This window comes from Serinus canaria, chromosome 2, assembly GCF_022539315.1.
Source record: "Serinus canaria isolate serCan28SL12 chromosome 2, serCan2020, whole genome shotgun sequence".
In the NCBI taxonomy this organism is placed as follows: Eukaryota; Metazoa; Chordata; class Aves; order Passeriformes; family Fringillidae; genus Serinus; species Serinus canaria.
The window spans coordinates 105,052,353-105,077,438 of NC_066315.1; the positions used below are offsets into that span (position 1 = coordinate 105,052,353).

The 25,086-nt window shown below is 42.8% G+C and overlaps 1 protein-coding gene across 2 annotated transcripts in view; it reads left to right on the forward strand.

Annotated features, from left to right (window-relative positions):
* Positions 1-25,086, forward strand: part of CABLES1 (Cdk5 and Abl enzyme substrate 1) — a 70,914-nt gene that overhangs the window by 24,639 nt on the left and 21,189 nt on the right. The window contains exons 2-4 of one of the 2 annotated variants that reach the window (XM_030227620.2): positions 9,273-9,344; positions 11,596-11,688; positions 18,347-18,424. In XM_030227620.2, coding sequence (XP_030083480.2) covers positions 9,273-9,344; positions 11,596-11,688; positions 18,347-18,424 — 243 coding nt within the window. The remainder of the gene's footprint in view (positions 1-9,272; positions 9,345-11,595; positions 11,689-18,346; positions 18,425-25,086) is intronic. The other variant, XM_050970760.1, reaches the window with a different exon arrangement.

A 25,086-nucleotide genomic window follows, 5' to 3' on the forward strand; every position in this document is an offset into this window, starting at 1 on the left:
CTCATTGGTACATTGAAGCAGTTCTCCTGGACAGTTAGGATCTGCCTTTACCCTAATAATGGATCTTGTGGCTCTGTTTTTGGAACATGTCTCCTCTTTTGCTAATATGTTTCTTAGTAAAGCGTAAGTAATTGCAGTATTTTAAGTAAATACATATTTTGGTACTCAAAGGCCTTTGGCTTTGAAACTGACTGTGTATGAACTAGCAAGCAACAAGGCATTAATTCCTGTAGATGTAATAATATTTAAAATTAGGGCACTGGACTGCCTCACCTTATCACAGATATCAAAAAGTTAAGATATCTAAGCTGTCCAACATGATAGCTAATCTCTGAACAATATGCTTGCTCTTCAGCAATGAATGGCCAGGGAAAGCAGGGCATTGACTCTTGGGTGTGTAATGAGATGCTGGGGAAAGTGCCTGATCCCAGGGGTATGTGTAGCATATGTAGCCAGAACTAAAGTACTCACCAGTGAACTCTCAGATTGCCATCACCTGTGCCAGCATCTCATGCCCAAAATGCCTCATAAGCGAATAAGCTTTCTCCTATTTGCTTGTTCTTTGTGCCCTGCTCACACAGGGGCTTTTTCTTTCTCTGTCAAGAACTCTGTTCAGACCATTCACAGTGTCTAGGATATATCTTTTTAGCAGTGTAATTAACTGTATGTTCAGATCTCTTCTAAGTCTAAGAATATTAAGATGTGGGATTGTGGAATATGTTCTTCTAGCTAGCACATGTGTGTCTGGGAGCAAGACAGGGATATGAGGTTGAGCTGTAGAAAACCTAAAAAACACCTCAAATGAAAGAGGAAAAGGCTGGAGGTTTAATTGCATGGTTATGTATGCAGGCTAGAATTAAAGTCTTTTTTTCAGATGACTTAGTAGTGCATGTCTGTGTTTCCATGTTTTCTGGTATCTACTGCATTTAGCCTTGACTTGAAGGTGAGTTTCTTAGTTAATTACAGGACGTTGGGTGTTATGGAATACAACATTTTGTGATTTGATACTTTAGAGACTTGCACACACTCTGGCAGTGTGTGGTTTTCTCAAATACTCAGTTTGAAAGTTGATGCTTCATTTCCCTGGGATGTGATGTTTAAGGGGAAATACTTATTTTGAACAGAACTAAATATTCATTGTTTTGCAATGCCCAATTTTGTCAGGGATAAATGATACATGAAGAATCTGTTAGATTCATGTTAATCCAATGAAGGCTTTTAGGGTGTGGGTTTTACTGCCACAAAAGGACATAAAGATGGACAGTTTGTATGTTCTTTACAGTGCTATTGTATCTGCTTTGGCAAGCATCCTTGTTTTCATAAGATCAGACAATTAATCGTGTTGTTTGCTTCTTCCCTACTTTTGAGTGTCTCAAAACTGCCCATTGATGTCTTACCTTGATAATCTGTGTTAGGTTATGAGGTAATGGCTGTTCTGAAGAATATAGCTATGGCAGTGTTGGGGCATACTCAGAATGAATCACTGCAGAGAAGCCTTCTGAAAGCTATCACAGTGCTGCAGAGTCAGTAGAGTGAAGACAGTGAATCTGTAAATCACTGGATAAAGGTAACAGGATGTAGATTTTTGTCGCTTCAGCATCTGTGGGAGCTCTGCTGTGTGTAGATGAATCTTCCTGAATTGTGGCTGTAGCTCCTCATTATGGCTTGGGCAGAGCCAGCAGTGTGAGGATTGGCTGCAGAGGCAGCTGCCTGCAGAGGGAAGATAGCATCACTGAATCATGGAATCATTTAGGTTGACCTTTAAGTTTATTGTGTCCAACCATTAGCAAGCACTGCCAAATCCACCACTAAACCATGATGGTAGGTTTCAAACAAGATACATCTTTGAAGAATTGGGAGTCCTACTGGGGAAGGTGAACATTAAATGTTCCCCAGAGTTAGCAACCTGTGGTGATTACTCTTCTGTTCTCCCTAGACTAAACGCTGGGAGTTGTTTTCCCTTCAGTAGAGATTTCTTGAAATCACATCTTCTAGAAAGACTAATAGTGTGTCAAGTTGAATTGTGCATGATGCTGAAAAAAGCCCAAAAAGTCCAAAAATCCTGTTCTCCCATACCTTCTGTTTTTCTGAACAGTTGCATGTACGCATTCATACTATACAAATGCTTTGTCAGTGAAGTGCTTGCTACTCAGCACTTGTAGTGAAAGTTCCTTATCTCTTTGGAGTGCTGATATTCTTTTATATTTGATTTAATGAGACCCAGGTGATCCCTCTGGGGCATCAGGACAGGGCTGTGCTAGAATTTTGCGTGCTAATTGAAGGATCATGTGTGTAAAACTGCATAATAGTATGGGAAGAGAGCATTATGTTGCATTGTGAAAGGTTGGTGGGATACTTCAGTATTGTCCTGTTTATTTTCTTCATTGTTTCTTAACCTCTTTCCTCATTCTTACCTTATTCTTACTTACATCCTACCTCTGTGTAAGTGTTTTTCGTGTTGAGATGTCATGTGCAGACTGGTCAGGAGGCAGCAGTTCAAGTGCTGTTGTATTTCAGAGCTTCTGCCTTGGATATTGTGGGAGGATGAGGCTTGGAGAAGGAGTTGGATGACGATATAGGTGAAATATTGAGTGCAGGGGGTACCCCTGGTTTAGGAGGAGGGTGTAGCATGGAGCCATGTCCATGCCATAGCTCTCCTGTCATCTCTTTGTTTCTGTCCATCTTCCTGCTTATGCCCAAAAGGTTGATGGAGACATTTGGCATGGCATTATTCTCCTAGTTATCACTAGATTTGAAGGTCTGTCTCTTTGCAGTGCATATCCCAGGAAGGCAGGTTGTTGAGAGTTCTGCTAGCTCAGGATCTCTGCTTCCAGGACTTTCTTCACAGCCCACTACAGAAAGCTGTAGTCTTAGCATGTGTTGGCATCCTGCCTGCACACAGGTGACAGCTAAACGGGGGGCTCTCAGTATGTTCTCTGTGTGTTTGGGTTGGGCTGCTGAATTAACAAAATAACCCATTTTCAGCATGTGCCAGATGCTTTTAACTCCCATTGTTAATGCCTTGACAATACACTGTGCAGTGTGGAAGTCCTAAATGGAGTTTGATGTTCTTTGCAGATAATGGCTCTGCTGTGTAATTATGATAGCACACAATTAAAAATGGCTTTATATCGCTTTGGGTAGCTCCTGGAAATTCTATTTCCCTTAATAATTTTCAATAGTCTCAGGGTTTGTTTTTCCTGTGTTTGTCTTCCTGTAATATTGGCAAAAGATAGGAAGAAAATGAGCTGGGACATAAGAATCCCAGTAAAAGCTTCAGAGGGAGGGTGAGAGGTGACTCATTAGCGGGTCTTTCATCTGGGTTCATGCTGGGGCATGAAGTCAGGGGTCAGGAAGTGAATGGGGATTCGTTCACAGCTGATGTCTTGTATAATATTTCAGAAGAGTGAATTAATTGTTGCAGCTTAGCCCGGGAGTTTGGGCAGAGGCTGAGGAGGACTTGGAGAGAAGTGGCATTCAAGTTTCCCTGGAGTGACAAAGGGGCTGGAGCTGCTGGGGACAGGGCATGGCCTGCGTCTGGCAGCTCTGCTTATACCTACTCCCCTGGCCCCAGAGTGGGGAGAGAGCCAGCACTGCACTTCTGCTCATACCCAAATCCAAAGGAGTTAGGGAAGAGAATGGCAAATGATGACTTACTCAAAACTCAGAGTAGCCTGCGAGATATGTTTGTAGCCATAATATTTTGATATATGATATACATATATATGTATCTATTTTTTAATTTACTTTTAGTGTTTTGGGGTTTTTTTCTTCTACTACATGGAAGCCTTATCTTAGATCTCATTGAATATTCTCCTTGTTTCCCTTTTACTGTTCAAACCATTTTGGTGCTGGAAGGAACAATATGAAGCCCAAACAAAAAAAAACCCAAAAACCAGCCCTAGTGTTGCTGTTCCCATAGAGGATCAAGGTGATGCTCTGCCTGGATTGACCTATGGGAACTGCAAGTCCAGAATATGTTTTGGTAGCTCCTCAGGGAGTGCTTGGAAAGGACAGGTTGGCTTTTGAGCAAGACCTCTGAGTCTGGAGCTGGCACCTTTCAGAGGGTAGGTGGATTCAGAGGGGGATCCTTCACTTGCACCTCTAGGCAGGTCCTGAGGTATCCTTACAGGTATCCTGATCTCATTCCCAAACACTGTAAGTTTTATGGCTTCTTTCTTTCCACTCGCTTTCTGCACCTATCCAGGGTGGTGTTTCTGTGTGTAGGATACATCTTTTCTGATGAAGGCACAGTGGAAATAAAGAATCCAACATTTTCAAAGTGTTGAGCAGTCCTGTGCTTGTCTGATGCTTCCAAGCCACATTAGTATAAACACAGCTGTGATCAGAAGGTAATAGCCCAGAAGTTTCTGCTCTGTGATTTTGCCTGGCCACCTAAAGGGAGGAGATAGCCCAGTGGATATTGGAACTGCCAACAGTCTTCAGCTCTGGAAATGTCTTTGTCGTCCCAGGTTCTCCCATCAGTGTTAATGCAGCCAGCAGGCATTCAGGTGGTTGGCACTTGTGTGTCCCATGTCACTGCATCTCTGAAGGGATGCAGTTGTTCCAGACAAAGTGGAGAAGCTTATCCTGAACAGTGTTTTGTGTTCTGGGAGCCAGCAGCACCCACACTGCTGGCTTCAGCTGTTACAGGTCTGTAATTTTAACAGAAGAAGCAGGGAAATTACTCTCCCAACTTTCACAGAAATTAGTTGTATTTAAAATACAGCTTTTTCCTCCTGATTTTGTAGCTCTGATAGAAAGTCATTACACATGGATTTATATTTCCCTATCTCTTGGATTATCACTGGCTTCCTTCCGCCACTTCCGCCACTTCTGCCACTTCCTTCTTTCCACCACTTCATTTCTTCCTTCCTTCCTGGAAGAATTTATCCAGTGTTCTGATTGCAGCTCCTTCCTTTTTTTTTTTATCACCTCCTGTCTATGTGGCTTAAGATTTTGTGTGTTTAACATAACTGAGCTGAGTATTTTGCAGCAGCTGAGAGCAAAGATAATATTCCACTGGTTGGTGGGGTGGTTATGGTGAATATATTTGCAGTCTACTTGCTTTGGCTATTTGCTGTTTTGGCTACAGACCTCCCTTGTTTAATTTTTCCTTGTATTTAGTTTGGGGGGTTTTTTTTGCCCTTGTATTTTATTTCATTTTTGCAACTGAGCCATGCATTAATCTGACTTTGGAGAGGGGAAGTGAAGACAACATTTTAGCTTTTAAGAAACTTCCACAGAGATTCAGACAGCTAGTCAAAGATAAATCCAGTATGCAAACAGAGTCATGAGTATCTTTGAAAACAGCCATTTAAAATACTATGGCATCAGATGTTTCTCTCAGATGTTTTTTTCTTTGGTCTGCACTTGGAATTTGATTGCGGGGTATTATTTATTTCTGGGCACATGCACAGGGAAACAACAGCAAGGAAACAGGTGAAAAGTATTTTAGGTAGGTGTTGAAGGGAAAGTGATATTATTTGGTTTTTAAACAAAACAAGTCTGTAAGTTGCATGAAACTGTGACCATTGTCCTGCAAGGGCTGATGATTAGAATGAGGTGGTCATCATCTTTCCAGCACTGAACTGCCTTTTTCTGTACAGAGTGAGGGTAAGTTTGGTACACCTAGAATGTGCTGATTAAACCAGGAGGAAGTTTTTAAAGGCTTTCTGTGGACTAGGAGAAATTAACATTTTTGTTGAAATATCTTCAATTTGGTTATTAAGGCCAATTGTATTTTTTGTGTTAGCTTGACATTTAGTCTACAAAAGTTTTAAAGCATTTTATATTGAAATTGCATCTGCTTAGAGACTTACCCCAAAGCTTGAATGCTGTGTGAGTCACACAGTGCTGTTTTGTTTTGTTCTGCATGTATTCTTCCTCCACAGTAGAACGATTTTCCTATAATTATTATTGAAATAGGGCATTTTTAAACACAAAATAGGTACCAACACATCTTTACATCAGAATGATGGTGATGTGTGATATGAAACAGTTTGGGTTATTTCAGTGCAAGTGTCTACATATACCAGCTGCTATAGCATGCTAATCAATTTTTGAAAAATAACTCTTTTAGGAATCATATAGACAAATTCTGGCTGCTTGCCTGAAGAGAGAAGGATGATTAATTTAAATACTAAACACCAGTTGAGATGATTAATTCTTAATGAAGTCAGTGGAAAACTGATTTTTCTTGTATTCCCTGGAAGATCCTTTCAAAAGCTTTCCTTTTCCAGAATTGTTTTTTGTCCCGTGTGTGTGGCACAGGATGTGACTTTGTTCACAGCAGGTAGGTTCATTAGTTGGCATTTCTAGTATAATATCCAGCTGTGGAAAGCTTATAAAATACTGGTATTTAGGTCATCTTAATTAGGTCTTGAAATAAAGATTTAAGATAAAGTGGAATAATTGTACATCCTTCATTGCAGCTGAGCTTCTTCAGTGAAAAGAGGATGTGATTCCTGGACAGTATGAACTGATTTTAACAGAGTTGCTCCAAATCCACCTCTCTGGTGCTCCTTTGACAGTGCTGGGAGTTGAAGTGATTAAAACTAATAATTCTGGGGAGAGCTGAAAGATGTGGCAGTTTTCAGCTAGGTTGGGGGCTGGGCTGGATATCCTCGCTCTCACTGCTACCTGTGTCAGTACCTTCTATGTGTGTTTTCTTTCTTTCTTCCTGGATGGATTTATCCAGTTATGCTTGTATCGTGCCCTAGTTGAGAGGGAGCTCAGGTATAAGTGCTCCTTTCCCAAGTTTGGGTGAACAAAGAGTTTCCCCCACTCCTTTGTGCCAACTCACTTGCTATATGAGGTACCCAAAACGCTGCAAAATCAGCACTGGTGAAAATTGGTGTGAGGTCTTTCATGCTGCGAGGGGTGGCAGTGATTCCCATCCAGCCTGTGCTGCATTTGAGGTTAGCAAGCAAAAATCAGGAGGCAGCATCCCTGGTGGCTGGTTTAAGAAGTTGAGAGCAGCGAGGGAAGGCAGAGAACCCCAGCAGGCAGCTGGATGACCAGCTGGTGAAATGCAGTTGTGTGTGTTCCTGCCACCCACTGAGATGCAAATGTAGCATCTTCAAACCCGTGTCTGACAAACTGTCAGCAATGAAGTTGAGGATGGTGCATAATTTTGGGCAAGGAGACTCTTGGAAAAAGGCTTCAGTGGCAGCTGGAATATGCACCTGATGCTGTACAAGCACCTGGCATCTACTGGAGATACAGCATGACTAATTTGATTAATTTAGGATGAAGAAGGTGGCAAGGTTGTACCATTGTTTATCTCCCTTTGACTAGCAACATGCCAAGTATGCTTTTGGTGTTGTAACACCACAAGATGGGAGCGTGCCATTGTTTGTGTTATTAAGCTAATGATGTATAAAGAGGTATTAAAAAGCCAACAGCTGTCATCTGCCACGTCGTCTATCAGTGGTGCTGGTAGTTGAAACTTCCAGCTTTTACTTATGGTTCAGTGAAACTGAAAAAGGAGGAGGAGCTCCTCCTGATCTGAATTTCTCCCAATAAGAGCATTCCTGTGTCCTCTCTGATTATGGATGGAGCTGTGGGAGCACCCATGGGTGCCGGAGTCAGGTGTTTGGTCTCTTCTTCCTTGACTATGCCAGCACATCCTGAAATGCAGACTTTTTATTTTAGCATTTTGAAGGTGTATCCTATCTTGCACCAGATCTTCTAAAATCCTAGTTTAGACAAAGCCTGAGAGGATTTTTTTTGCATATTTTTTCTAAGAGGATTATGCTTCACACTTAGTTGATCTATAAATTGTTAGAGGGGTTTTCTGATTTTCTAAGGACAGAAGAAGCTGCATGCACATTCAAATTGTTCTGAAATGTGTTGTCTCTGGGTTAGTAGAAATAGAAATTTGGTGTTTGAATTAGTAGCAAATGGAATCACTGAACCTTAGGGTTATTTTGAACTGAAAAACATTTTGGTAATCAGATTTGCAGCATGGCTGCAGGAACAGTTGTAGCAGCACAACTGGAGGGGCAAGGGAATTGCAGGAAGGATTAGAAACTGCTCATACTGGCAGCAGAGAAAACAATTTATTATGAAAATACAGCCCAGAAATAAATTAATGAGCACCTTTCAAGCATATAGGAGTGCTGATGACATTCTTGAAACTCTTTGCTTGCAGATGAACGGAGTAAGGCAGCTCAGTGGGAGTTGGGGAAGAAACAGAGATGGTGTTTGAAGGCTTTTGTTGTTCATACTCATGAAGTCACTGGTGAGGTGTTCTGTGCCTCAGCCATGGCCCTGGGGATCCATGGGTGCTGGCACAGCTCCTGCCAGCCGGGTGCAGGGGCACAGTGCCATGGCTCTGCTGGCTGCTGCAGCTGTTTTGACGCCCATCGACGACGGAGTAGCTTCAGTGATTGCCAGCTTAATTTCTCTTTGTGTGCCTGCGGGTGGGCTGTGTCTTACACATTCATTTATGGTATTTACTGTGGTTTTGTGGAGGGTTGGGTGCAGTTCTTGTTTTGTGCTTTTGTCAGGGTGTTTGGAGGTTGTGCAGCAGCAATGGCTGCTAAGACAAAGATTGTACTGGGGCATCTTTCCTGCAGGCTAGAACAGTCTGAAAACCTGTAATGCTAAGATTTCCATAATTATTTCTTTGAAGTTGGAGGAAGGATGTGACTCAGGTATAGGAAAATAGTTTAAAACAGAGCTTAGCTCACCTGTGCTGCTCATAGGGATGGTCAGAGCTTTTGTTTAAACTGCTGCTTTATAACCAGTGTTGCTGGCACTATCATCTTTCATCTCACTTCAGACACTCTTCACAGGAGCGATGAGATAGACATCATGGAGAAACAAGTGTCACTTGCTTGGTAGAAAGTGCAGGGGGCAAAGAGAAGTTCCCCTGTGGCGGTGTAAAGGACAAGCAGTCTCTGTGGATCTATGTCTGCATTATTTTGTCAGAGCTCTATACTTGTAGCGTTGCCAGCTGTACTGCAGCATATGTGGGACTGTGTTAGATGGGTGTTAAACCCTTGAAGGAAGAGGAGCACAAACTGAGGAGGAGCTGTTGCAAAGCTGAAACTTCTGCTCTGCTGTAGCAGCTTGTATGGAGTAAGTTTGCTTCTGGGTGGAATCAAACAGATTAAGATAAGCAGAACGGAACAAAATTTATTAATATCCAAAGGTGTGGCTTGGCTAGTGAAGGGCGGTTTGTGATCTTTACTCAATAACAGCTCTGAGGACTTCCTTGTGCCCTCTAATCAGCAGTGATGTTTTGTGTTCTGCTTTCTCTGCAGACGTCGGCTGATCTCCCAGCGATCTTCTCTGGAGACTCTGGAGGACATCGAGGAAAATGCCCCACTGCGGAGGTCATTTTATTTACTCTCTCTCTCTGGCTTCTTCTCTGTAAAGCACATGCATGGGCAGTCTTGCTCCCCCTCCTAATGTTGAAAAGTAGCTGGGTCTTCACATTAAGATATCCTTCATAGTGGGTAAAAGTGTTGAAACTTCAAACACCCTGCGAGGTGCTGGCTGATATGAATTGCACATTCCCTGGCTTTATGTCATTAAACAAAAAGGCAGTATTTAGATGAAATGTCTGGAAATAAAATGCCAAATTTGATTAATAGAAAAGTTTCGTTGTCACCAACATGAATGACTAGCCCTTAGTCAGTAGTGCCCTAACATCTGTGGTACATTTAAAAAGTATGTACAGATGGTTTAATACAGTAAGTTTTTGAAGGCTAGTATTTTTAATGAAGTTATACTGTCTATTCTCTAAGCACATGCAAGCTTATTTTGGTTACCAGCATTGCTGTCTGTGTTGGCTGGTAGGTTTCTGACTGCAACCCCACTAATAAAACTGCTCCCATCCTTGTATATTGGCCACTTCAGTGTGGTTTGATTTGTGCATCTGGGAGACCACAGCTTCCTCCTCTGGGGACCACAGCAATTAGTCGCTAGGCAATCCTCTGGGGTGATGGAAAATGGAGCAACTGCTTAACAGGTCAGAAGCTGGCTGGTCAGTAATCTGACCAGCGCATGGAATGCTTCCAGGTCAGCTGTCCGGCTGACCAGTCCAGCCCAAGTTTGCCTGCCTCTTTATCTTAGGACCTGTAATTCAGCTGGTTTATATCAGTGTTTAGCCTGCAGCCTTGTTTATCCACATGCAGATTGGCTGCCTCTCCTTACCTCGAAGCAAAGAATAGCAGAGGCTGTACCAATTGGCTTATTACCAAAGCTTGATTATTTTTACAAAGCTCACTGTTGCATGCTTACCAGAATGTTATGAAGTGTTCCCATAAGTGATTCAAACATGTATAATTGGTAAAAGATATAAACAAAGTATGGTTTGCCAGGCAGTATTTTTACTTGCTAATTTGCAGAATTGGTGGTAGAATGTCTCTCTTGGTGCCATTTTCCTGTGAAGAAGCTAACAAGGCTAATTGTAATCAGAGGGTGAGGGAATCTCAAGGCCTTTACTAGCAGGAGGAAGGCAGAAACAGCAAAGTGATGGGGTGCCCCTCTTGGGGTGTGCCTGTGCAGCACGATGGTGTTTGGATACAGTAGTAGGGACTGGCACAGTCCAAGATCTGTGGTTTCAGTCCAAGATAATGACCTCACAGGCTCGAGGAGCAGCTGAACTCTGCCTCTGCAGGGGAGAGGATGGAGAAGATGGGTTAGGGAAGCTCACCGTGCACCGGCACAGGATGCTGGTCCCATAGGTGCCACGGAGGGTGCAGCAGGCACGGTCAGCCCTGGCTGTGCTGAGAGCACAGGACTCATCTCCAGTGCCTGCGGGCTCTGCCTCGCCCTGCAACAAAACGGCTCTGAGATGAAACAGAGAACGCTTTCATATGTGCTGTGGTTTCAGCTGATTAGAAGGAGCAAGGGTGGAAGGCAGGGGGAGGATATTGCTATTTGTCTCATCTCTCCTCCCTCTGGCAATTTCTTTCTGTAACTGCAATTTATAAAGCGCATTCAGATGTAAAATAGATTTAAGGCTTAATGTTTTGAAGAACGATTATTTTTTTTCCTGGGGTAGTTTATTTTATTTTCAGTTGTTTTGTATACTGTTACAAATGTGAAAAGTAATATTTAGAATTAAAATCAAATAGGAATTATCTTTGCAAATAGGAGATTTTAAATCTTTCCAAAATTAAAACAAGAAAGAACTTCCCTCAATGGCTCCTTTATCAATAGCTGAGGAGCATGCAAAAGCGTGGGTGTTGGTGCGAGTGGGGAAAATTGCATATTTACTAGGTTTTGATTTGGTTTAATTTTTTTTTTCTTCTGAAAGCTTGGGCTTAGCTGTCATGGCAGATTACAGGAAGTTTTACTTTGCTGAGATTATTTTATAATTTTTTTTTTTGCATGAAGGGAGCTGGATGGTGCCTTTTCTCATTATTACTTTAAATATTTTTTTTTTGTTTGAGCTGTCTCGTTTCCAGACTTATTGTCTTTATTGTTCTTGCTGATTCCTAACACAGGGTGACTTGAATCATTTGTCTCGTCTTTCCTTCCTGCTTTTGTGATGACTTCTTGGCGGTACAGCAGGGAACTGAGAACTTTTTTTTTTTTCTTCTCCCTCCCCTCCCTTGCAACTGATTTATTTTTCAGATGTCGGACACTCTCAGGATCACCCAGACCAAAGAACTTTAAGAAGGTTCATTTTATCAAGAACATGCGGCAGCACGATACCAGAAACGGCAGGTACTGTACATGCAGAGGCTGCTTCTGCAGAGGCAGCCCCTGGGATGTGAGGGAAGGGGCAGGATCAGCATCCCCCTGCAACAGCACAGACATTGCATTCACCACCCAGTGGTCTTTCAAATAATCCCTGAGGATGTAGGCTGCAGTGCATGCTCTGTCCCCCAGGGAAGTACGTGTCAATGGAAGTGCTAGCCCACAGATTTTAAGGCATGCGTCTCCTTAATGCAAATAACCTGCAAAAAAGGAAAATCTGTGATGATGTTGGAGCAGACTAGGCATAATCTGATTGCATTTCTTCAAGGATGTTGTCAGGTCCTAAGAGTGAGAGGGGCACACAGCTGAAACTGCCTGGACCAAGTTTAGCAATGGTTCAAGGATACAGCTAGCATCTCTGAGTGGATATAGCTTGCTGGTAAATGCACAGCCAAGGATGGTCGTGGCAAGATGAGGCATGGGATCCTAGTTTCCATGGCAGATGTAGGCAGAGAGGCTTCCAGGGGACGTGTGAGAGGTGCACCTGTGTCTGCAGCACACCCTGAACTGGGATGTGCCCAGGTCACAGCCATAGGCACTGGTGGGACCTGTGCAGCAGACAGTGGCTGAGACCTGGCTTACTGCAAAGGCCTGTTCCTCTCAGCTGAAGGTGTATCCATCAGCAAAATGGGTTCTCTACTGCGGTGTCATCCAGCTCAGAGGTGAAACTGGCTCCTCCCTGCTTATAAAGAACATGCCTGTCCTCTCTGATTTTTCCAATGACAATTTCTCCCTGTGCTTCGTGATTTTTTTAATTCTTGTTCTTCCTGAACAAGAATAAAAAATCTGAGTAGTTTAGAACTAGGCCACCTGAATAGGTTGCATGTCGGCTAAACTATGTCAGTGGGAGCTGACCCTTGCACGTGCCTGTTCTCATAAAACTGAGAACCATGGCTGAGAACCATGTGTGCTCTGTTGGACTGATTTGTGCCTGTAGCCTTTGATTTCCATCAGACATGGAACCATGTCAGTAGAAATTCTAACATTGCATTGAACCACAGGTTTTATGAACTGAATTCTGATAGGTGTTAATTGGCTCAAGAAAAGTTTTCACTGTTATTCTCACACATACGATTGAATGCAGTGAAAGGTAGTAATCAACATGAATGTTGTGCAAGGTGGCCCTGAGAGATTTTAGAAACAGCTTTTAGACCCGGCTTTAGTATCAAACAGACACATGCAGAACTATTGAACTATTAACTGTTGTCTGACTAGCTGCTGATTATTGTCTTTATAATACATGTGGAATCAAACACTGAAAAGCAACCCTTTAATTTTAGTCCATTTTGAGCATAAGTAGATATATACTCTGGGAATTTCTTACAGCAGAATATACTTATGAGGTATGCAAATTCCACAGAGAAAAATTTCTGAGATATGTACATAAAATTTAGGCATAAGCTTGATAGAAATAATACCTGCAAAAGAATGAATAAACGTTTGATTTGTAAACTCCTTTCTCGATGTTTTGCAAAGAAGTATTTGTAGCATATATGCAATATTTTACCTTAATTCAAAGATCAGTCATTATGTCTTGACAATGTAACCGAATATTTTTCTAGCTAAGAAAGCTGTGAGAAAGCTTCTGTTATTCAACTGGCTTCTTGTCTTTATCAGCAGACACAGTTTTCCAGAATATTTCCACAATCATAATAAAGATCTCTTTATCTAGAGTACAAATACAGTAAGAATGAGAGACACAATTTTGGCAATAGTTTTCATCCGATGGTCATAGAGCCACAGTGATGCTAGTTAAAAATAAAATGCAGAGTTAACACTTTGTGTCACCCCTGTGTCTAGCTGTAAGTAATTTAAGTGCAGACTGTTTTTCCCAGGGATCTGGATGCAGTCACTGGAGTTAATAGGCATTCTGGATTAAAAGGACCTCTAGAAATGCAGGTGAATCTGCTGTGTGTATTCATCCTAAAAGCAACAGTGTTTTTGAGTACTTTAAGACCTTTGAAGCTGGTGTCTTCCCCAGCTGCCCGTGACTCAGAGGAGCACAGGTGTTGTAGTGGATAGAAAATCCTCCTGGGGCTCCTTTCCTTGCCTGAAACCTTGTCCCAGGTGGCTCATGCATGGTTGTGCAGGATGCAGGTGCTGAGCTGGGCTGGAGTCAGGCTCCGAGCTCCCTCCAAAACCCCTGACCCTTCTGTCACAGCATGTCAGTCTTTCACTTAAGATGAGGAACCCAGCTTTGAAAATACCTACACTGAATATATTTTTGGGTGGTGAATTTGATGACTGGGTTTTAAAATAGCCAGCACTTTCAGAAGTTATTTCATTGGCTTGTGACTGTGTCAGAGCAAAGAAAACTGCAGTGTGAGTGATAGCTCAGGACTCCTCTCTCCAGTAGCTGCCTTTGTTTGCATCTCTCAGCCTGTAAGGTGATGTGTCCTTGTCCTGTGGCACTGAGAGCTCTTCCCCTCTCAGCCTCAGGGGTGACATATGTTGAGCAACAATGCTCTCGGTCCAGCCTTTGGCAGTCCTGCAGCAAGGCAGGACCTGCTGTGGTTAAAATAAGAGTTCAGCTATTTAGCACAGAGAAAAAGATCCTACAGAAAAATACACAGACTGGAGCTTAATCAATGAGTCCTTGTAAAGCTTCCTGTTGATAGTTCTGATCACTGGTTAAACCGGTTTCTTTGGATTTCTAGGTCGTGGCTTATTAAAGGAGTTGGGTCCTAGGTTCCTAGGAAAATTAGGGTTCCTAGACTAGGCTAGCAAAGCAGTCTTGTAAAACAGCAGAAAATAAATTTTCCCATTTAAAGACAAAGACAAGTCAGCCCTGACATACAAACTAGCACAGGTAGGCACCAGCATATGGTTTTACCCACTTTATTCAGCAGGTTTATTGGTGATATCCTCCACAAACACTGAAGCAGAGGATTAGCAAAAACGAGCCACTGAAATGGCAACCTGAGCCAGCTGAACAAGCAGTTACTGGTGAGAATGGGACAAGAAGGTCTCCAGAGTTATCATATATAGCAGGTATAAAAAGCAGTAAAACAACCTTCCTCTCCCACCCCCATGCCATTGCTTTCTCAGGTTTTTTTCTCAGGCTTTCACATCTGAGTGAAAGCCAAACACCATCATGAAATATCTCTTTTGCTGCTCTCTTAATTGCACACACATGCAGGCTAAGAGGTTGGTGATTGGTGGCACCCTCACAGTTCATAATAACTCTCAGCCACCTTGTAATTACCCTTGAACTTCTGGCACTCCAAAATGAGGGCTTCTATCCATGTTTTGTGTGTTCACCTTTGTGTGCAGGGCAACAGAGCACTGGCAGTCAAAAATCATCAATCAGGAATGAGAAAAGAGGCTGCAGCATTCCACATGTGGATGGTATATATGATGTGTATCGCATTGCCTGATGGCAGCCTTTTGGTGGAACACAACCAAACCTAGACAGGTGCTGGGTAGATAAGCAGACATTGTTCTTCAAGTCTATCAAGTCACTGATTCTGTTGAGAGCTTTGTGCTCATTAAGTTTTTTTGCAGTATACACTTCATAAAGAAATTGGAAGATTAGCTTTTATAGCCTTTTGCACATTGTCAGAATTCTGCAAAATAATGGTTGCTCTGAACTATAATAATTAGTACAACTTTTCAGTGAAATGTGAGAATTAAAGCATGAAAACCTTTTTGTGAAATGGTTTTAAACACGTCTAGGTGGCACAATTGGAATCAAGGCATGTAAATACTCTAACACAGCTTCTGAGATAACTCCTTCAGAGGTGTGCAGGATCATAGATGCCCTTTGTTGAAGAGTTGAAATCCAGGAAAATACTTTTCTTCCATAAGCAATAATTTGATTTTCTTGGTCAGCAATGGACTTCCACCATGACTTCTCTCCAGAGCATACTTTGTGGCAAGTTTCTGGACTTTCTGCCCCAGCAAACCATTGCAGGCCTTCAGAATTTTTTTTGCTTCCATGCATGTCATCAGACCTATACACAAAATGCCATTTATCCTTCCATGATAAGTATCTGGCCACTGCTTTCCCCACTTCCTTTCCAGTCCAGCTCCTAAAGCTGTTTTGCATCACTCTCCCTTGGCAGCTTTGCAGATGAGGTTTTGTGGCATCCTAGCAGTGGAGGCTGTGGGCTCCCTCGTGCTCTGCCTGGGAGATCTTTGTGTAAAGAGGATCTGTTGATTTATGGAAAGAGAGGCAATACTTGGGTCCCGAGGGAAAGAAATCTGAAAAAAATAGAGGCTGGGCTGGTGCTTTTTATTTCCTTTCTTGTCTGATTCCTTCTGATACACACAGTTCTATGGTAACTTCCTACTGTTGTCTTTGCTTGTGGACATGGAAGCATCAGTTTGTTTTTCTTTTGAGTATTAAGAGTTGAGTGGTATTTTTAGGGAGGTGTAGGGCGTTGGTGGAAGAGCTGTATTTCCAGAAGCAGCCAGAGGGAGGGGGATAGTATGCTTAGTGGGTACTGTGGTTTTCCGAATTCAAAGATGCTTTCTGATGTCAGCCTCGAAACCTGTGCCAAGTTTCATACATCAGCAAACAAGGCTTCCAGTGAACAAGCAAGCTGTTGTGAGTAGCAACCATTCAGCAGTAAGCAGTGGCAAGCACAAAATTAATCATATGCCAGGGTTTTTTTGCTTGTGGGTTGCTGTTCTCAAATGGGAAAAATCATTCCTCCCTGCTCTGTAACTCAGTGCCACACTGTGAGACCGTCTTGAAGGATCTGAGATTTCCCTGATTTCCCTTAGGTAAGGAGTGTTACAGCCTTCAGACAACAATGAGATTGTACTTCATCTGCTGCAGGAGAACTTCCTAAAGCTGTATGTGTGTTTATTATTAGAAACCCTTCTTCATTAAAGGGTAAATCCCTTTTTGCTTTCAAACGGGATTTTAAGGAAGAAAATAGGATTGCTAGAATGGAGTAATCCAGGAGAAGGAAAATCGATCATTCTGCATTTTTCCAAGGATTACAGCAGCAGCTCTCTTGGGGAGCTAAACCTTTTCCAAGAACGATGACTAAGCTGATCCCTTAAGGAAACAGTGTTCTAATAACAGGGTAACTGGTATGAGATTCATAGGTGTCTGGTTTTCAGACAGCAAAGAGCAAAGGAGCTTGGTAGGGTTTGTTGTCCAGCTTTGACCAGTGCAGGACAAAGGATGAAAAATTCAGGTTAAATCCTCACATACAGATCTGTGGGACACAATGTCAGAAAAATCAATGTTGGAGAGCAGAGCAAGGAAGTGCAATAGCCCTGACAGCCAGTGTAGTGGTAGGTCCTAACATTTTCACCACAAGTGGAGATTTTTAGAAAGGTAAAATATCAGGAAATTCTAACACCAATCAGGTTAGAAAACATCACAAATTGCTGTCGCTGTGTCTTTGAGGAATTCGACATGGTGCAGCCTGTTAGCCAGCTTTAGAAGGGAGGAAGGGTCAGTTGTACAATGGTACAATTCTCAGTGTCCTGAAGGTAAAAAGGAAAAAGGGGCTATTTGTAAACAGTTATTTATTGGCATTTTATATTATATCTTACTTCTTGACCAAGCTTCTCTTGGCTTCTTGCAAGTCTGCATCTCCCAGAACTTTAATAATGTAGCTGCTGGCATCCCACTCTGTTTTATGGGAAGTGGGTCTTGACTTCGAGGTGGTTTTGGTGTTGCCTAATATGTCAGAGCCTAATGGCTGAAGGCAGCAGTGTGGCTGTGTAACAGACAGGTTGCTCCAAGCTATTTGATTTAAAGGAAATGAGCTCTATCTGAGCTGAAACCAGGACACTATCACACAGTGACTTTGCAGATGTTGCAGAGATTTGGAGACTGGCTAAAAATCCAAGGCATTTGCTCTAAGGCTGTCCTGGATTCTGAGATAAGCTCTCTGCAGGCAGATGATGTATGATTTCATGTAGCCAAATCTTGGCTAACTGCCTATGAGGAGCAAAGGCAAACCATGCTTAGAGGAGGAGGGATTCAACCCTGACATTGACTGAGACAGATGGGAGCTGTGGGGTTGGTTATGCCTGAGTATCAATGCATCATAACCAAGAGGGCTAATGTGATTATTGAGCACAGAGGCTGGCAGAGTGTCGTGGCTAGACGCTGATCCTAAAGGTAAGACTGGAAGATGCGGAACTTCTGAGGTCAGGGATAATGCCTTGGAGACCAAGAAAGGTGATGGGGCAAAACTGGAGAAGACTCAAAAGAGGAAGCCTGGAAACAGTGAAAGGATCTTAAAACATAATAACAAACCCAGCCTGATTGATAGATAAATCCTATTTCATTGGGTTTCAGCCATTGTAGTGAGTTGACAGAATGGTCCCGTGCCTCTGTGGGTAGACTTCTTTCACTAGGAAAGCATCTGTCCTGGATTCCAAGTCACATATTCAAGATAGTCTTCTTAGAAAGCCTGAAGAGGAAATGGGGCTCTACTACTCATTCACTGCTCATTTGCTGTGGCACAGGCTTCAGCACTTCTGTGAAGACTCCGTAGCACAATATCCGTGAGATGTAAAAGAGGACAGAGAAATCGTCCATTATGGAAGTTTTATGATTGCAAATTCCTCAATGGTAACATCAATTGCTTTGCTTATTGTGGTGGGATTTTTAAATTTTAGTCTTTGATTTCTTTTATTTTCTTTTATATTTTAGAATAGTCCTTATCAGCAGCAGAAGATCCTTCTGTAGCATATTTTCAGTGCTGCCATATCGAGACTGTACCCAAGTCGGGTATGTATATTCATACGTGTACTGCATAGTCTTTCTGGGCCTGCATGTAGAGCTGATAACAGAACACAGCATGATGGACCCTAATGCTTTTACATGTCTGCTCTGAGAAGAGATAAATGCTCTTAGGTGTATTTGCTTTGTGGACTATTGCCAGGTTGAAACTACAGCTCTCAGTCCCCACTTTATTTATATGTGTTGTGGTATCTTTGATTATTAAGCTGGAGAAAACTACTCCCATGAAATCAATGTTCTTGAAAAAAATGCACCTTTTATTGTTTCTTCTGGTTTCACTCATCTTTGACAAAACAAATACTCTAGACAGCATGACTTTATTTCTATAAGCCATCTAAGCTGTCTCTTTCTCCTAGATTTCCAGAACTATAAAGAAATACTTGGATTTAAACAGAACACTTTTTAATTTAATACTTTTAGTCACTGGTCAGATCATTCAGTCAGTGAAAGCATTATTTTGGTGATAATTTTATACAGGTTCATAGCTGTCTGTGCAGCTGCCTCATATTGCCTGACATGCTGAGACACTGTAACTCTGGTAGAAAAGTTCCTTTGGAATAAAGTAGTTCTCCAGAGACTGAGAAGGCTTTTAGCTCTTCCACTGAAACCACAGAAGTGGAAGAAACTGGATTGGGCTGGAGGATGTGGCCTGGCAGGCTCTGATGGCCAGCTGGGTGCAATGCTGGTGGGCAGCAGCTCTGTGACCCTGGGGCAGGGGGGATAGCATGGCCACCATGCTCACTTGCCAGAGACCTGAGAAGACCTTGTGGTTGACTCAGTGGCTGCAGAACACAAAATGTGTGGGAAATAGTTAGTTGATACACTGAGGGGGGTTTGAAAGATCCACAAATCATCTACAGTCAAATCTTTCCATTGTAGAAAAGACAAATTTGGCTCATATTTTCCAGCCATCTATTTAGTTCTGGAGAGTGATTTGTCACAATCTCCTTGTGCACCAGTAATTCAAAACAAAGGGAGATTATTTTTAATGCACAAAGGAAAGGAAGCACCTTTGTCAGAAGGTTGACTCTGTCTGCTCACTCTTACAGTAAATTTTTTCCCTTAATTAAACTATGATGACACATCAGGCAAATTCTTGACAGACTGGCAGATTTGTTCTTTGTTCTTGAGTACACTGTCATTTTTTTTATGGTCATCATCCTGTGGAAATTGCCTCTTTATTGAAAATTGAACACATTTTGAGATTTTGATGACTGGTTATACCTTCTAAATTACAGCAGTAACGAGCCCAGCTGCAAAACTAAATATTATTTCAGCATGTCATGTTACTGTGCTTGCACAGCAAGAAGGGCATGGGATGAGAAGGTAGCAAGTGCCAGTACACAACAATCCAACCCTGTTCCCTTGGCTAAAAAGCCAAGATTTAAAAAAATGCCCTCTGTCTTTCTTCCAGAGCATCAGAGGAAGAGAGGAACAATTCATTGGCACCTCCTTCCAGGAACAGCTGGTGCCAAGAACAGATGAGGCAGTATAGCATAAACTGTAGCACTCTGTTCAGGCTGCACAGTGCTTGCTTACTTGCACATTTTGGATGTGAAGTAGGAGGGGGGAGAGACACTGGATACTCTTGTGAAGTACTGTAATGACAGCATCCTTTAGCTTTGCTTTCTCTGAATCCCTGGATTGCTAATGTCTGTCCCCAGGTAAGATGTCCCAGCTGGTTTGTGTTCTGCAAATACCACTGAGTAGTTAATAGAAAGAAGCAGGTCCTTGCAGGGAGCTATGGACACATCTCAAATTTGACCTGAAGAGAGCCCCAGCAGGATGGATGAGCAGGCAGGAGGAACTGTTCTGTGTGAGAGGAGCACAGAGTGGAGCTGCTGCTGCTTCACCACCTTTGCTCCAACTCACAGGCACTGTGACCAGTGGGGAAATGTCCAGGCACAGCTGTTTTGTGGAGGTTGCCAGCCCACGTTGTACTCAAGGCAGTGCAGAAGAGCTGCACTCTACAAATGCTGGTAGATACAGTCTGCAGGAACAGATCCATTGTAAAAACATGGTAAAAGGAACTTTCTGAAGTCCCAAATTCAGAAACTCTATGTACCTGTCCTGTGTGGATGGGGCAGCATCCCCTCACCAATGAGGTGTGAGAAGTGTACTCCAGACTGTGGTCCTCAATTGCCTGCCCTCCATGCAGAGGTCAAACTACAACAGCAAGAGCCCTCCCCAAAAAATGGCTAAAGCATGAGTTTTAAGTGGTTGTACCAATACAAATGGAGGTCTGGGGAGAGAGACATAGTTGTACATGAGGGGATGAAGTTTCAGGTGCCCCTGGAATAAGTTTCCTAAATGCTTACTTTTCTTCCTCTATGCAGACCAGGAGAGCAAGTGTGAGAGCAGATATAGCCAGGCAAAGGCAATGTAAGGAAGGCTTCACTGCAAGTCAGGAGCTGAAGGAGGTGCTGAGCATCTTGCCTGCTGGCATTCCTTGCCCTACAGTGCCTCTTGATGTCATCAGCCCAAAGGCATCAGACCCTAGGCAGGGTTGAGTGGTACCTAAGGGGAGTGATGTAGTGATGTGAAAACACTTGTAACAGTGTTATTGCCTCCATTCTCAATTGGACAGACACAGAGAAAGGTTTCCTGAATGTTTGGCTTTATGACATACAAAGTCATTGTGTGGTGCACAGGTTAGAGACAAGTGCTAGTACTGCAGGTTTGGGTTGTGCAGTTGCCTCTCGTTTTTCAATGCATTGGAAACCTTAATGGTCACAGAGTTCTTCTTTCTTCTTTAAATATAATATTCCAAGAGATGTAAGATCTACTTTGTGAACCGTGTTGAAACTGTCTCAGTATCCATTTCCTATCTTCCTTGCCACAGATAAGCATTAATCCCCATCTAGTTCTCTAGATGGGCAGAAAATTGGAGGTGTTGACCTCCCATTTTTAGCAGAGGTGCACCCTCTGCATCCCCTGAGCTGCTGTGGCACACACCTCCTCCGTCAGAGGTTGGTTGTCACTGTGGAAGCTCACAGCAAATGGACTTGAGCCTCAATACTGTTCCACTTCCAGGACAGGGTAAGATGCCTCAGGTCAGCAGCAGGTAGCTGTCCTACCATAGACACCCTCAGCACAGGCATGTACACCCACATGCTGACCTGCTCTGGGCGCTCAGAGGGGATTTGTGTCCTGGCAAACTAAAGAGTGAAGCCATTTGCAGATGGATTAAGTAAGGCTTGAAGGAATTATGTTTGGAGATGGGTTCCAGATGGTTTGAGGTGAATTGGATTTCAGCCCTTTGAGACAGGAGGCAGGGATCAGACACAGCAGATATTATCCTTTTAGCCATTAGGGAGGTCATGCTCTGGACACTCGAGTCCCTAAAGAGGAGCTGTTACAGCCAGACTCTGGGAACATTCCTGAAGGTTTCTGCCCACCCCTCTCCCCACGTGGTATGTGCAAGGGCACTCTGTGGACCCACCATATGGCCCCAGCCAGGATGGAGAAGAACCAGGTTCAATTCTGCCTACCCTGGAAAAAGCAGATATCCTAGGCAGGGGAGAAGGGAGCCTATTCTCCATTGCTTGCCTCTTCTTGAAGCTTCTCTAGGCACCACTTCTCCATCAGCTTCCAAGGAGATGGTGCCACTCTGGCGGTGCTCACAGATGTCGTTGAAGTTGCTCCACGTGTCCAGCAGGACGTGTTGCCCTGCAAAAATGGTCTGCATATGCTTGCAGCCAAGTGAGAACAATCCAGTCCTCCTTAGTATAGCCTAAGCAATTTCAAAAAAGGACAATGTTAGAGTGACAAAGGTCACTGTTAGAAGTGTTAAAAATGAGGAAGGAGGTACCGTGTTATTTTTCACCCCAGAAATAAGAGGTATTGCAGTTAGTTGGGCTTGCAGTTCTGACACAGTGTGGTTTGATTTTTATCTTTGGCACACACCATTATGCTTCATGATTTAAAAATGTGTTTTGGAAAAGGCACTTTTTAGGCTCATTTTTATCAATGGCAAAAGCATCCACAGATTGAAATTTTACCTATTGTGATGATATCTTTTGTGATGTTGTAAGAATTGTTTTAAGAGCTTCCAAGTTCCTGTGAAGTCCTGTCCAGAAGATGAATCTGGAGGACTTGGGGGAGGAGGAGAGCTGGCAGTATGACACAAATGCAGCACTGCAGCCTGGTTAGTCTTACATGAGCACTCAGACCTGGGCTTGCAGTGACTGACTGACAGCAGGGCTGGAGGTGATGAGCTACAGGATAGAAAACTCAGAGCATCAGATAGTGCACATCCTTATAAAGATGGCCAGTTCACCTCATCTTTTATTCTTTGTGGCATTGAATTCATTCAGTGGTTAGAAATTTACCTGCAGCAGGCATAGCTGCCGAATATTGCTGTCTTGACAAAAATACAGGTACTCCTCTGACGAAACTTGCCTGCAGCTAAAGGAAATAATGCAGTATGAGTAATCAAATGGATTGAAGCCCAGGAAACAGACCATTCTTCTGAAGTAAAGCAGTCAGTCACTAGACAAAAAGAATATGTGTCTTTCTCAGAAATGCTACTAACCAGCTTCATCCAGTTTCTAAAGATAAGTCACTGCTGGATTTAACGTCAGATTTAACTAAATGCTGGCCAGGACAATATGTTCAATGATGCCAGGAGCAAGAGGTTTTCAATATCATCACCCCAAATAATATCTAAACAAAATGATCAATTATTCCACAGACCTGGCATTCCCAACAGCCTTCTTTACCTAAACTCTGCAATCTTTGTTCATATTTAGTGTTTAAACTGGGTGAGAAAGGCATATGGAAAATGAGGCAAAAAGAAGGACTTGTGTGGTTGTCTTGCTGCCATCAGTAATTTGGCAGGTTAGTGGGTGTGGAAAACAGGGCAATATTTACAGGAGAAATGAGAGCATCAAAATTGCCATATGGATAGCTGCCATAAGCAGACAGCAAAGCAGGATACTCTGTTACATCCTTCAGAGTTCCTTGCTGTTCTTCCCCAACAGATTTTGTATGCAAAGGCAGTTTTGATTAAGTCATCAATCTTGAGTGCTTTTCCTGAGCATGTATCATTCTGTAGGCCTGGGGAAGAACAATGATCTGTTTTTAGCCTGTGACAGGGAAGCTGAAATATCTCAGCATTTCTTTACCATTGCCTATTTTCCCTGCTTTTCACAAATTGAACAAAAAATGAAACCAAGCGTATATTAGCTTTACAGAAAGACACATAAATCTGAAGTTTTTTTCCTCACAACAGGACATTTCAAAACTCATCTCATGTATGAATTTTATAGAGCCACTATTGCTCGTTCTTGTGAGTTGTCCTGTTCCCTTAGATTGAAATTGACAAATGAATCTCCAAAAGCTAGTAAGTTTAAATTTTGAACTTCTACTCTGTGTTGGGCAAAACATCAGGGAAAGAGCTGGCATGCTGACAGCTAAATATCCTTGGAGAGAGAAAAAGGAGGCTGACCCATTAGACCCATCTTTCCAGGAGTTTTTTTGCTCCTTCTCCCTGTAAATTGCAGCTGGAGTTGTTCTGGCAACACTAATGGCATTAGGATCTGAAAGCTCTTGATCAATTGTAGCAGGCAGTTTCAGGCAGTGGGAGATCTGCTGCTAGTCTGACTTGCAGTGCATCTTTTCCAGAGCTCTGATTGTCCTTGTCTATAAAGAGAGATGATAAGTAAAAATTATTTACACTGACAGATGAGAATGGCATATTTTCTTGATGTCTCATGAACCTCTTTTGCTTTTAAAATAAACCTTAGCTGTGTGTGGGGAATAGCTAAGCATAAAATACAGGCACAGAGGGCTGTCATCTCTAAACAACAATTATCAGATTCCTTTTTGCAATAAGCAGAAGGCTTTTTCATGTATCTGGAAGTCTGTTTAATATTTCATGGACTCCTAAATTATTCACAGGTTAGAGTGCTCAACTGTTACTGTCATTTAAAGAGCAAGTGCCCAGCAGGAGTGTTGCATGGGACTTTGTAGATCATGTCAAAGCATAACATTTGGTTCATTAAAGAAGTGTTACACTTCCAAAGGCAACAGCATCCAATTCATACTCTGTTAATCCTGGCCTGGCTAGTAGAAGACATGAGATTGCTTGTCTTGATCCTTATCTATCTGCTCAGTAAAACTTTTCACCATCTGACAACAAATCTGGGATCCCATGTCGCCTGGTATGGTTCCTAGAAAATCTGTGAACTCTGTTAGATGGAGAAACTTTGATTTTTTTTTCTTGCGAAGGAAACGACCAAGTCTGACTGCTCAAGAGACTGCTGGTCACATTCCAATGCCAGAGACTTTCCCTGCTGGGATTGAAGGTGCTTCTTGGTGGGTGGCTCCAGTGACCCAATGGGTCCCCACTTGACTCCTCCCATATCCCATTCAGACCAGGTTTCCTCACAACTTCCACCCCCAGGTTTCCTGTGGCAAGGTCCCAGATGTCTCGTTCCATGAAGCCATTTATTCACAGTGCAGTAACACAGGAACAGCCAGAGCTGGTGCCTCTGAGGCAGATCCCCAGCCAAGGAACCCCTGGGCATTTATACCCTCACAGTCTCCAGAAGTCTCCTCTTCCTCCCAAGTCTTTGGCTCCTGCCCCCCTCTCTGTGTCCATCCACCTTGCTGGCTCACTGGTTTTCATCTCCTTTGTTGCCCAAAAG